General features: G+C 38.1%; 1 protein-coding gene and 1 long non-coding RNA gene across 2 annotated transcripts in view; one reads left to right on the top strand and one right to left on the bottom strand.

Moving 5' to 3' along the window:
- The window catches only part of FMN2 (formin 2), a 155,958-nt gene extending 146,155 nt beyond the window's left edge, over positions 1-9,803 (top strand). The window contains exons 18-19 of the mRNA XM_058836733.1: positions 5,195-5,276; positions 6,677-9,803. Of these exons, the coding sequence (XP_058692716.1) occupies positions 5,195-5,276; positions 6,677-6,703 (109 nt within the window). The 3' untranslated portion in view covers positions 6,704-9,803. The remainder of the gene's footprint in view (positions 1-5,194; positions 5,277-6,676) is intronic.
- The window catches only part of LOC131578209 (uncharacterized), a 34,325-nt gene extending 24,392 nt beyond the window's left edge, over positions 1-9,933 (bottom strand). Inside the window, exon 1 of the long non-coding RNA XR_009277410.1 lies at positions 9,802-9,933. This is a non-coding gene — a long non-coding RNA (uncharacterized LOC131578209). The remainder of the gene's footprint in view (positions 1-9,801) is intronic.
- Between the last annotated feature and the right edge of the window lie 2,719 nt (positions 9,934-12,652).

The raw sequence follows: 12,652 nt of genomic DNA, 5'->3' as shown, positions 1-12,652 counted from the left end.
CATGTCTGGTTTCTTTTTCCTATGTGCATGCTAAAGTGTAACTTGCTTATTCATCTTACAGGCTGTCTTTAAACTTAATCATAATTTTTTTGTCTCACAATAAATATGAGGTACAAGGAGGTGAAAGTGCTGGAGAAAAGGTTTTACTATGATGGAAATAAGAAACTACTTTGTTACAGATGACAATTGATAGACTCAATCTTATTAAGTAGCAGATTTCAGGACTGTAATTCTTAGGATCTGTAAGTGATTGGCTATTCATTCCCTTGTAGAATTTTTGGGTTTTGGGTTGTTTTTTTATCTGTTCCACTGATCACCTAATGTTGTGTGTTCCCTATGTGTTTTCTTAATGTTGGGGCTATTTGGAAGTGTATTCTTTCTGAAATAATGCAAGAACTGCTTTAGCTGAATTTAATATTTAAGGAGATTCAAGTGATGATCCCTCTTAATAAGTATTAATAGAATCTGCCCTGGGCTTGAATAACTGCTCTTCAGATTACTACATTGAGAGTTAATCAACTCTCTGGTTGTCTAGGCTGGGAACACTAGTTTTTTGTAGGGTTATGTTCTCACTAAGACAAAATCAATAAACTACTTGGGAAAAGAATAAGAGCCAAAAATTGCTAAAGGTACCACAGCTGATGTTATCTTTTGTGTCAAACTGATATGCTCACTTTTGAGACAGAATTGGTATAATATGGGATGGGGATTGATAGTAAATTAACCAAAGTCAGTTTGCTGAAATGAAGTGAGTTTGAGAAGTGGTTGAAAACTATGAAGTGGGATTGTTTGAGCATCAGTTAAGCAAAGTTTAGCACACTGCAAGCTTGCAAGTCATTCCCACCACACTTACCAAGTTAAGGGCACTACCTGGCTTCTTCAAGAGCACACCATGTCCTTTCCACCTCCATCTTCCTCTCCACTCTCAGATCATGCCTTGAAGATCTGTCCTGCTTCTGGGGAATTTGGTTGCCATTGAGAGTGATGGCTGTATAGGGGGACTGAACATCCTCTCTAACAGAAAGTATTAGTAGTGTAGAACTAAGTAGTTTAAGTAAAAACAGATTTTCAGAACAATCAATCGATCACATGCCTGCCTTTGCCTAAAGGTCATAATTCTCAGGAACTGGGGAACACTCACCTTCCTCAGACTTCTCTTCCAGAGTCTGCCCAGTGGCAGCCTATCTTTCCACACAAGGCCTGACAACCGAATACCCACTCCTTTCCTAGGAATGGCTTTTTAACTGTTTTTTTTCTCTTTGAGCTCTGCATTGGCACAGTGGTAGTAGTCAGTGGTAGTCATTTTGGCCTGGAGCTTGGAAATACATTGTTGTATGCTATTGCTTCTCCTTTTGTCATGTTGGGAGTCTTGTGTTTTTTCTCCAAAAATCCTTTTTTCTCCTCCCATTATTAAATTAGATCCATTAGTTTCTTCATAAAGCTCTGTCAACTCACCACAGCTGAGTTAACCCATAATCAGTAGCGTTCACACAATTTTTGCACTTTTTTGTCTTACATTATTATCTTGCACCTCCATGCTGATCAGTCTCACTGAGGTCAGTGGGAAGAAGTCGTGCAGGAAAAGCCTGAGCAAGAGGATGATACACAGGGATTTGCTTGATACTGTGAGAAGTGTGGCTTGAACCAGGCAGAAGCAATGTGGTTTTGCCTAAATCTTGTTAGTTTCATGGAAAGATGAAAAAACCTTCATGGCCAATATAGAAAACCTAAGATGACAAAAGCTTGCCAGTGGAAATTATTTTCCAACTGAACTAAGACTGTTGCCCTTACTTGAAAGGCAACCTTTTATCTGCTTTTCTAGATCACACAGTTTAAACGATGCAGATGCTCCTACAAAACACATCCTTTTCCAGAAGGATTAAGCTAATTTAATTTTACTTTAATAAAATCTTAATTAAGCTGAATTATCAGCCTTCACAAAATATATTTTCACACTGTAAAAAATTGGTAACCACACTCCCTGGTTTATGATTTAGCCCTGTGGAAGGTTAATAGTTGCCTTTGCCTCTATTTCACCAGTCTGATGGCTTTTCTTGTTTTTATACAGTTCTCCATGCTTCCAGATTTAATATGGTCACAAACTAAACCTCCTTGAAATGAGTCTTTGGTGTGCTATATTTACATTTATCAGGGCATTTATTGCTGAAGAAGCGTATGTATGGGTCACATGGGCTTCACTGAGGCTCTATCCAACCACTTGGATCTTCCTGCACAGAGAGCAGGATGCGAGCCAGGAGGCTGTGAACTCTCCCAAACCCACACAGTGAGTCAGTGATGTGGTTGGAACTGGAACTGAGTGGTTGCTAGCTCTCAGCTTTAAGTGCATTAGGGAGTCATGCTTCTCATCTTCTGAATTTCCCTTGGTATGAATAAATAGGCTGAAACTCCAAGGAATTTCATAAAAGCTCCCAAAACCTAGAGGACCACAACCATATTCTTGAGACCAGCTCCTCTTACATAATCCTGGAGATTTGGGTAGCACAACCTTTAGATTGTCACTTATCAGTCTGGAGGTTGTGGATCATTTTCTGAAGTGCCATTTCAGGGACGCAGACTTTCTTTCTGACTTCTTCCTTCACAGGGTGGCATGTTATTAACATTTTGCTGTTTCAGGCGGAGACAGTCTTTCTCCAAAAAGCTGTTTATCAAATTGAAGCAGAATATGTAGAGGTGTTACACTGACAAAGACACTTAATGGGACCTGGTCTTTAGAAAAGAACTGCATTATGAAGGGTTCCTCACTGTGTATTTTTGTTTTGAATTAACTTGAGACCCACAGGGAGCTTGTGTTGTCTCGTGACCTGGTATGTTAGCAAACAGGTCCATTATATATTCCATCCTGGAATGGAGATATTTAGGTGGGACAAAGACTGGAATTGAAGATTCCCTGGCATTTCCCAAGAATAACATCTAGATCCGTGTGAACTGGTTTGATAAATATTTTTATACGTTACATATGCTGCCATTTGCATGTTGAGTAGTCCGAATACCTGCATATTTATACCGGACATAATACTGCTTCCATAAAACAGTAATTTTGGTAAAGTCAGTAGTACTTGTATAGTCCCTGTACAAGAACTGGGATTTGATACTCATTTACTCACAAGTAAGATTTCATTTTGTTATTTAAATGATGTCTATAGTGAAGGGAACCATCTATACATGTATTTGTAAAAGAGGAAATTATATGATGTGCTATTTTATATCTGACTTTGTAAGAGTGGCTTTTGATAGGTTGGAATGTGTCTGAATATTTAGGAAAGATCAGGGGAAGATTAATGTCACAGATATTTTTCCTCCTTTGGAGGAAAGTTAGACATGAAGCAGAAGAAAAATTGTTATAGAGAAAAGAAAATGTCTTTGAATTTTTCTTCGTTCTGCATCATTCCCATAAATTTCAATTTGAAGCTATCACTACATTTTGGCTGCCACTTTTACTGAATCAATTTAAATACATTTTAAATACATTTTAAATGTTTAAATACATTTGGCTGCTTGACATTTTTGTTCTAAATTGTGCTGGAATCTATCTGATTTGCAGTCAGAGAGAAAGCATTACAGCCTGAAGTAACAGGTTTCAAAGCTTTTTTCCCCCCCAACCTGTGCACATGAAGGTCTCCCTACACTGGCAACATACAAAGCCGTCGAATGAAAAGGGCAGCTTGTGGAAGTGCTGGAAAAGAGCTGACATTTAAATTAATTTTTGAAAGTATAAATTTGAAACTTACAAAAAGAACAAGGTGTGTCTGGAGAAGCTGAATAAAGTAGAGATGAATGTGAAGGTGGTTTTTTTAATTCACTTAGCAGACTCAGCTGGAGTTTTATTTTCAAACTTTTGGCCCTTACCACACACACAAAAATACCCAAAAATAATAGTAACACAGTGTTGGATTCTCAGATTGCCCTGTGTAGCCTCAGTGGAATAACAGACATACAAGTAGTCTGGAGATGAACTGCAAGGAACTGGCCAAGGATATATGATTTCTTAATATCATTTAACTCTTGTTTCTTTTTTTACTCTTGGATAATGATGAAAAGTCAGACTAAGGGCCATCTCAAGACCATATTTTTGGCAAGATCAAGCCAATACAGGATATACATTTTTGTTTTCTACTTTATTTATCCAAAAAAAAATCTCATCTCTCATTGAAATAAAATTAAAGATCTCACATGATTTAATGTTTTCTTATAGAAAGTGTTTATCTACGTCTTTGCAGCTCAGTGAATTTATAACATAAATCTGTATTATCGGTGTTTCAGCAATCGTATTTACAAGGTTGATATATAAAATGAGTAAAAATTGTAAAGAAACATTTTACAGAGTGACATTGAACCCATCAGCTTGATTCTGACAGGTTCCCAGTCTGAGTGTAGTCCCCTGCCTTTCAGTTTGTTTCCTATCTGCATGACAAAAAGGGACATTTCTCTCACCAAAAATTTGGTGGGATTTCACAAGGTCCTAATTTGGTACTGTTTGCCATGTCAGGAAGCACTAAGAAGTGAACCCTTACTTTTAGAACCTGCTCCTCTCCTTACATCCAAGCAGCCCAAGTACATTCATCCCCAGTGGTCATGTAAGCCTTGAAGTTCCTCAACTTTGGAATTAAAGAGATGCCTGCATTGACATGCATCACCATGGGTTAGACATCATGTTCCATGGGAATTTTCCATTTTTTTTGTTTTTAAAGTTAGAGAGTAAAGACTGGAAATTTAGGTTAAGCTATTTTGCCATTTTAAATACAAACAAAAATGGGCAGAAGGAAACATAGCTTGGTGACAAACTTTGTTTAAACTGTAATTGACCTGAGAGTTGGAATAGGTGAAGAATTATTTTAAAAAGTGATGAAATGGAGATTTCCTGGCAATATTTGCATGAATGTTCTGAAATGCAAACTTAATGTCATCCAGTGTATTTTAAACCCTCATACAGCAAGTACTGATTGCTTTTGTAACTAAAATTGATTATGTAATTGATTATGCCTGTCCGTGTAAGTGCTGGGTATGCCTACAACAGCCCTGGAGTGCGAGAACTATTTTGTGGAGCATGCTAATGAATATATGGAGAATAAAGTTAGCCACTTGTGCCCTCAGGCCTTAACTTGTAAGTTATATACTGCAATGTCTTTGTAAATGTTGGTGTACAGGAATATTTATAAATTTTATCTCTCTTCAGGGTCAAAGAAGCCGAGGAAGTCTGCAGGCAGAAAAAGGGGAAGTCGCTATACAATATTAGACCAAAACATGACTCTGGAATTGTAAGTAAAAATTGTAGCAATACTTTATATCACTTCTACCGTTTTCTCTTTGCATTTTAGAGGCAGGTTATTCTTGATGCATGTTTTTGTTCTTCTTTTTGTTGGTTGGGTTATTTTTTTTTTTCTTTAATGTTTAACATTTTTCCTTAAAGGAGTTAAATTAACAAACTTGAAATCTGCCTATGAATATTACTTCACAAAACAGATGTAGCACAAGCAAGAACAGTTTATTATTGCCCCACTGTGCCAATCTGTGTTCTTCCCAGTCTTGGTGCAGGATGCACATAGAAAGCGGAAAGGCAGTTTTGGTCTTCCAGCTTATTCAGTTCATATTCACTCTCTTTTCTACAGATACAGAATGAAAGGAAGAATTTTGATAGTTACACATTTTTCAAGCTGAATCTCTGTATCAAATACAGTGGTTTCTGATCCACTCACATGGATTTGCTTGGAATAGAAACTCTAGAAAAAGATAATAGCCTGCTTTCACCATTCTTTTGAAAACAAATAAATAACTTCAGTTATAATAGAGGAGTAATTCTGGTCATTCAATGAAACCTTTCTCCTATGATTGCATAACCATTGTGAGGATCATGACTGGTTTTACATAAAAATTATTCTGGTACCTCACATTTAAATCACAGCTGTAGCAACTGGCCATCATTTCTGTTTGAAAAATATTAGATTTTTTTCATGTGTCTGTGTCCCTGTCTGTGTCCTCTGCTCCCCACCAACCCAAGACATGACTTAATTCTTTTGTGCTTTGCAGTCATATCTATGTAGTCATGTTATCTGTGACACATCTTGTAAATGAAGCATGTGATAATTTACTGTATTCTAACTAACATAATCTGATACAGAAAGCAATAATATTGCATTTACTGTTTCTTATTTTGAATGTTTAGTGAGAGTTGACTGTAGTTATTGCCACAAGAAATGTAAATGGCTAGCTTGGTAAGGAATTATAAACTACATTTTATTAATTTTATTTAAAAGCAGATCAACGTGTTATTTAAAAAAACAAAAAAACCCCCAACATTAACATTGTTTTGGATTTCTCCATCAAACTTATATACTCCTCTATATGAAAACACTGATATTTAAGAAATAACTATTTGTTTCATTATTCCTTTATCATTCTTACTTGCACCGAAACAGGGACCTTCAGTCTTAGTGAAAATTTAATGAGTGAAAAAGAAAGTAAACAAAAATATTTCACAAGCAGTGTATAGCTGTAGTCTACTTCAGTTCTAGATTCAAAGGTAATTTATAAAGTCTGTTCTACAGTAAATATAATCAAACATTTGCCTATGTATTTCTATGCTTTTCATATTTGTGTAAGGTGATTTTGTGTACACTCAAATTTTGTCCTTATTTTTTAAATTTGTTTTCTTTTTCAGAAAGCAAAGATAAGTATGAAAATCTGAGAGAAGAAATTCAAAAGCCATTGTTACCTGGTTACCAAAACTCAACATGCCTGTGGGTGGAGAGGAAACTACATCATCCTAATCATTTGCTTCCTTGGCCTTTTAAAATTTGCTTTTTGTTCTCTAGTTTTCCACCAACTGATGTGTTACTGTACATTCATTCATGAATGTAATCACTTCAATGGAGTGCCCAGAAATAGACTAGGTATGGACTTGAAACACCTTCCCTGTACTCTGTATCTCCTTTGCCACTCAGAAATGGTATTTTGTAAAGTGTATGGTATATTACAAATAGGACAAGTCAGCATGAATAAAAAGTGGCATCTGCATCAGTTCTGAACATGCTGAAAATTGCATTAAGTTGAACTTCATAAGAACTTGGTACAGTAAAACATTTCCATTCCTACTGGCAACATCTAACACAAATACTTCATGGCACTGCACTTAGATTAGGGAAAGAAATGTTACTCCTAGTGAATTGTTTGTATCCGTTTCATGTTGGCATTTGTAGTTTGTATTTTGAATCGTTAAGTGCTGTTTATACAGTATAATCGATGCTTTCCCAACTTGTTTGGTTGCCCTCCATGACTAAATATTTGTGGAACAAGATGTTTACTGTAACTATCTTTAAAATCGATAAGGCAGCATACTTTTACTTCATCTTTTGCCAGATAGTGAATGCCAGGTGGTATGGGGTTCAGAAATCCAGCATAAAAAAAAAAAAAATCTAAAAAAAAATTTTAAAAAAATTGAAAAAGCAAGAAAATAATGAAAAGCACAGAAGTATGATAGAGAGTATGAGAGATTTGGCTATTATAGTTTGTTACTATATAAAGCAGCTAATACTTTTACATGAACTTTAGAAGGTATAGTATAGTTTTAACTGCTGATCACTTAAGTCAGACAGGCTTTTGGCCACATGTACATGACTTCCCTTCTGGAATTAGCTTTACAGTTAATTTAAAACTCCTTTAGAGAGCCATTAAAAGATGCACATGGAGACAACATTTATGGAAAACAGTAGCCAATTCTAGTGACAGAACATAGATTACCAACTAATTGACATCAATTTCACACTTAACAGAATTACAGACATTTCCTCCGGGCTTTCAGTGTCCCTTACTACGAGGTTAATGATTGAAATATATGACTTAGGGCTTCCATTTTAGACCACATGCTTACTTCCTATTCAGAATTGCTGAATTCACTGTATCAGTTTTAGAATGCTCAACTGATAACAACCCCTTCCTCCAGTCCTTTTTTAAGAGCCCCAAACCAATCGGCTTGATTGATAGCATTTTTCTTTAAAAGCTAATCTTTCCTGAAAGCTGACTGTGTGTGCAACTCAGTTGGATGCACGTGCTCACAGCTTTGGAGCCTGAAAGATGCTGGGGTAAGGCAGATGAGCTCTAACCTGCTGGGTTGCATTATTCCCTGTCTAATCTAGCACATCAAGAGACATTCCAAGCTGTTCAGAGGCTAATATACTCTACAGGGTGTCATAAAAGGAAGTGCAAAATATGACCTCAGGAATCTGTTATTCTTCACATATACCAAGCACTAGAAAATACGTTTTTTTTCACTATGTGAAAAGCAAGTCTCCTGTTGCTGATAAACCTATGTGAAAATCTGTACTAGTAGTAATTTCTGGCAGGGATATAAATTACCAAGAATGGAATTCTAAAATTTTGTGTTGATGGGAGTAGCATTACTATTTGGGGAAGAGAAAATAAGAGATTATTTGCTGTTACAACTAACTTATAGAAGAAAAACAAACTTTAAAGAGTAAAGCTATTTTAATGGCACTGATTCAAATCCATGTTTGTATTTATGTAAACAACAGTCTTTTCCTCCTAACTTTGCTCCTAAGTGCAAGGATACAGTAGCATGTTTTCATTTGTAGCTCTCCTGTTCTCTTCAGTACCTACAGTATGTATATTACTATACTAAATGAAATAATAGATCATCTAACTAAGATCACTATGTGCAATACTGTATTTAGTGTTTCTATTCCAATTTTTTTAGAATGTTAATTTATAAGAAAATAAAAGGAATAATAATGAAATAACTGCCTTCTCTCATCACTCTTTGCCTATTCTGTAGTGTGCTACAAACTGTTTGCTCCCTAAGCACCACATCCCATTCTGGCTCCCGTGACTGAGGAGGAGCCTTCGTGAAGAGAGCAGAGGAAATATGGCTTCCTATTGCTTGCCTTTTGGAAGGGTAGTGACAGGAATTCCCAGATACGTGGTTATAATACCTCTTAGTGGTAGTGAGAGATTTAGCATTCCTTACCCAAGAGACTATGTAAAACTCACTTCTCCAACTTCTGCATGCCTCCCAGTCTTGCACTTGGCTCAGGTTTGTAACCTGGTCCTACTAACACTGCTGAATTAAGAGTCTCAAGAAATTGCTATTAAGTCAAAAATATGCATTGAAAAATATTATCTGCGTATTATATTCCTTTTAGATATATACAAGTGTTTTAGAAACCTTTGAAAAGGTCCAGCAACCTCTGAAATCTGTCACATACATACAGACCCTTTCTACAGGATCTGCAGCATGGATGGTAGAAGCCTCTCCCTCTGAAGAAGCGTTGACTGCAGCTGATGGAACCATATTATGATCACATGCTGCTATGTAGATAATTCTTTCATTCTACTCAGACCCAACCTATTTGGTTGAACATCTCTCTTCTATATAGCTCCTCTCCAGCCTGTCTCAAACATCCATTGCAAAGCATCCCACTACGTGCAGTGTGACAGTGGACCTACAGAACATCCAAAGGGGGATTCACAGCACAAGTTTCACTTCTGCTCTTTGTTTTTAGCAGCATACTCAACTTTTTACAGAATTCTGGACCACTGTTCTTTGTTTGTTTGGGTATGTTTTAAAGAGGTTGAACACCCTACTTAGTCCCCTCTCCCCTCATTTGCTGCAATCCTCCCCTTTACTGCAACATCAAGCACTCTAATCTTAGAGCTGGCCCTACTTCTACAAGAGTTCTAATAGAAAAAACTCTGAGCCTTTGTTAATTACTAACACCACGTATTGCTCACTGTTAGTTAAGTGCAGCAGCAAAAGAAGGACTTTCATACCTGAGCAGAAGATATGACTTGCTGGCAAGAACAATCTGTTTTTTTATGAAGAGCTAAGAGGATTCATGTTGTTTTGCGTGCCAATTAAAGCCTTTCAGAAGCATGGTACTTTGTCACGTCATGACACTGTAGTGGGTTAGCTTTTTTTGTAGCACCTTTCATCATCCCCAAACACTTCCAAAACTTAGTTAAGTATTAACCAACTGTGGCCGTGGGAATAATAATTAGAGGGATCTTCTTCAGACTTTTTCTTTTGCCCAGTTTTCAGTGATAAGTTTTGATCTGATCACTGAAAAAAGCTGGAAAGCAATTTCATTAAGAGAACATATAGCAAGTCATTGCATTGCAATTATTTTGTTGCAGACTCTAGGTTAAAAGCAATGCTAAATTTGTGAAAAATCCATTATACCAGTTACTTCAGTTTCATAAATTTTAAACTGCTGTGGATAGAATAAGTGAAAACCGATGAAGTTGAGTTTTTCTGAAGATAGTGTACACAAATGAGCAAAGGTTGAAAAGAGAAAACCATGCCCCACTCCATTCATGTTTGCCACCCATCAAGAGGATTCTCATTACAGAACAGCTTTTATGAGCTATTCTCTCACTTACAACAAACCCATCTGCTCCTCTATCTGATATTCATCCAACCTACTTTTAAAATCATCCAGTGGTAAGTCCATGGCCTCAAAAAAATGATGGCTTTCTGAACTAAAGGGTCCCTACTGCCTCAGCACTGTTACCTCATTTACTCACAGCTGTTCCTTGGATTTACACTTTTAGAAATTCCACTTGACCCCCACCCGAAACTGGGGCCCTGCCAACATGGCAGTCCCACTGTGGTTCAGTTTAACATGCGCTGCCCTGCTCCTTTCCCCTGTCCTGTAGCACCTGTCCACTTTATGAAGTAACTACATCTGTCTGACCTACAGCTTTTCCATCTACTCGGGGAGATTCACCTTGTTCTTGGATTGCTTCCACAAGGGGGAGATTTTTGGATCACGGCATATGCCTCTGGTAAAATGACAGTACAGCAGTTGGGCAGCAACAGACTGAGAGAGCTGGAGTCTGGGCTGTGGCTCAAGCTGCAGAGGTTCAGGTGGGTGCTGGGCAATCCATGACCTGCAAAAGCAGCAGGCTGGCCAAGAGATGGCTGGAAATGAGAGAGGTGCATTTGAGGAGGTGACTGCTGAGGTCCCTTTGAGTCAAGTGACAGAGGCACTTAGGAGGTCTGAGCAGGGAGCCTGACCACACCCAGGGAGCCAAGGCAAAGTAAGACACTAATTCTCTAAAGCAACAGCTACTAAAAAAAAAAAAGTCTTCAAACACTGAACTGTGAGAAGATTTGGGCAAGAGACAGGGAAGGGAAGACAGCAAAGGGCTCCTACAAGTGTAGTGCCATAAAGGACCTAGCCCTCCCTTGCTAGCTATGATCTAGGTTCTCCTTCTTTCAAGACCCATCACTTCTGGTCACATGGAGGTTCATCAATCAATGTGACAGTTCCCTTTCTGCACAGAAATTTTCCCTTAAGAAACTGCATTACCTCTGTGTTGGTAAAAGAAAAAACCACAAACCCCAAAATACTACCCTTTGTTTGGACTGCTGTATGGTGAACCTGTTCAAGAGCTGATAGCAACCACTCAAGCTCACCTGTATCTTAGAACTTTTTTCCTTATAAGTAGTTTAGTGCCTGTTACAAAAGGGTCTATATATATTTTAAACAAAATTATTTAGGTCAGTTACTTCTCTTATGGTAAATGATGGTGATGTTTCAGCCAGTGGTGGAGCTTTTGTCAGCAGTTTACCAAAAAACCCAGAATAACTGCACGCAGAATCGACTCCAGAATCTAAGAATAGTGCATCTCATTTTTGTGTCTTTTCTGTCTTGCCTTCCAGATACTTCTGAGGAGAAGTATTGGGAAACAACAGGAGAAGTAGTTAGGTTTTCCCAACTTGTCAGGGTGAGACATCATTCACCTATATTTGGGAGGGTGAAGAGGCAGTTGGAGAATGTACTGGTTAGAGAGCAGTTGCACACAAACTCTTGAAGCAAAACACCTGGATGCCATATAACCCTAGAGTAGCTTTATTATTTAATCTATAATTTAATAGTTGACCTATAAAATAATTACATTATACTTAAAGCATTTCTTCATTTTTTGTTGTCATTTATAAAACAAGAATTAAATACAGTTTTAACCATTACAAGCTCAACTCAGTTTTTACATAAACACAGCTCCTAGAAGGAGCTTTAAGCTGCAGCATATTCATATTTCAAACTGGTGAAAAACCCAGGCAGGGCATAGCTTAAAGGTAAAGATTCTTGCATGTTTTTATTACGTGAATTTACTAGGGTGATTTTCTTTCTCTGCTCCAAAATGTCTGACTTTCAGTTCATTCCTTTCAAAAGAAGACTGAGATCCCCAGGAGTCTTAGTAGACTGTATTGCCACCTTCCCCCGCTGCACCACACCCACACTCTCAAGACTATTCTGAATTGTGCCCATCCTGGGGCTGGCACGATGCCACAGGGCAGCAGCAAGAGCCCCTGAAGCATTCCCTGCACGAGGAGTCTCCTTGTGCACTTGTGACACGTTGGAAGGTCACAGCAGAAAAGCGACTTCTGTTCATGTAACAGGGCTGCCAGACCTGACCAACATCACCCTGCCCATGCCAGCCCCTGTAAACCGCTTGGAGCTCTGGTGGAGATCAGTCCTGAAAGCCTCTTAGGGAGGCCTGTGTCACATAGTGGAGACCTGTGGCTCTGAAGCCCCGGCTGGCGACGGTGCTGAGCACATTAACCCCTTGAAGTGGCTGCATGGGAGGAGGCTGGTGAGGAGGGGCTCTGCCATCA

Source organism: Poecile atricapillus, chromosome 3 (assembly GCF_030490865.1).
Source record: "Poecile atricapillus isolate bPoeAtr1 chromosome 3, bPoeAtr1.hap1, whole genome shotgun sequence".
NCBI lineage: Eukaryota > Metazoa > Chordata > Aves > Passeriformes > Paridae > Poecile > Poecile atricapillus.
The sequence above is the reverse complement of the archived record's forward strand: the minus strand, read 5'-3'. Positions and strand labels throughout refer to the sequence as shown.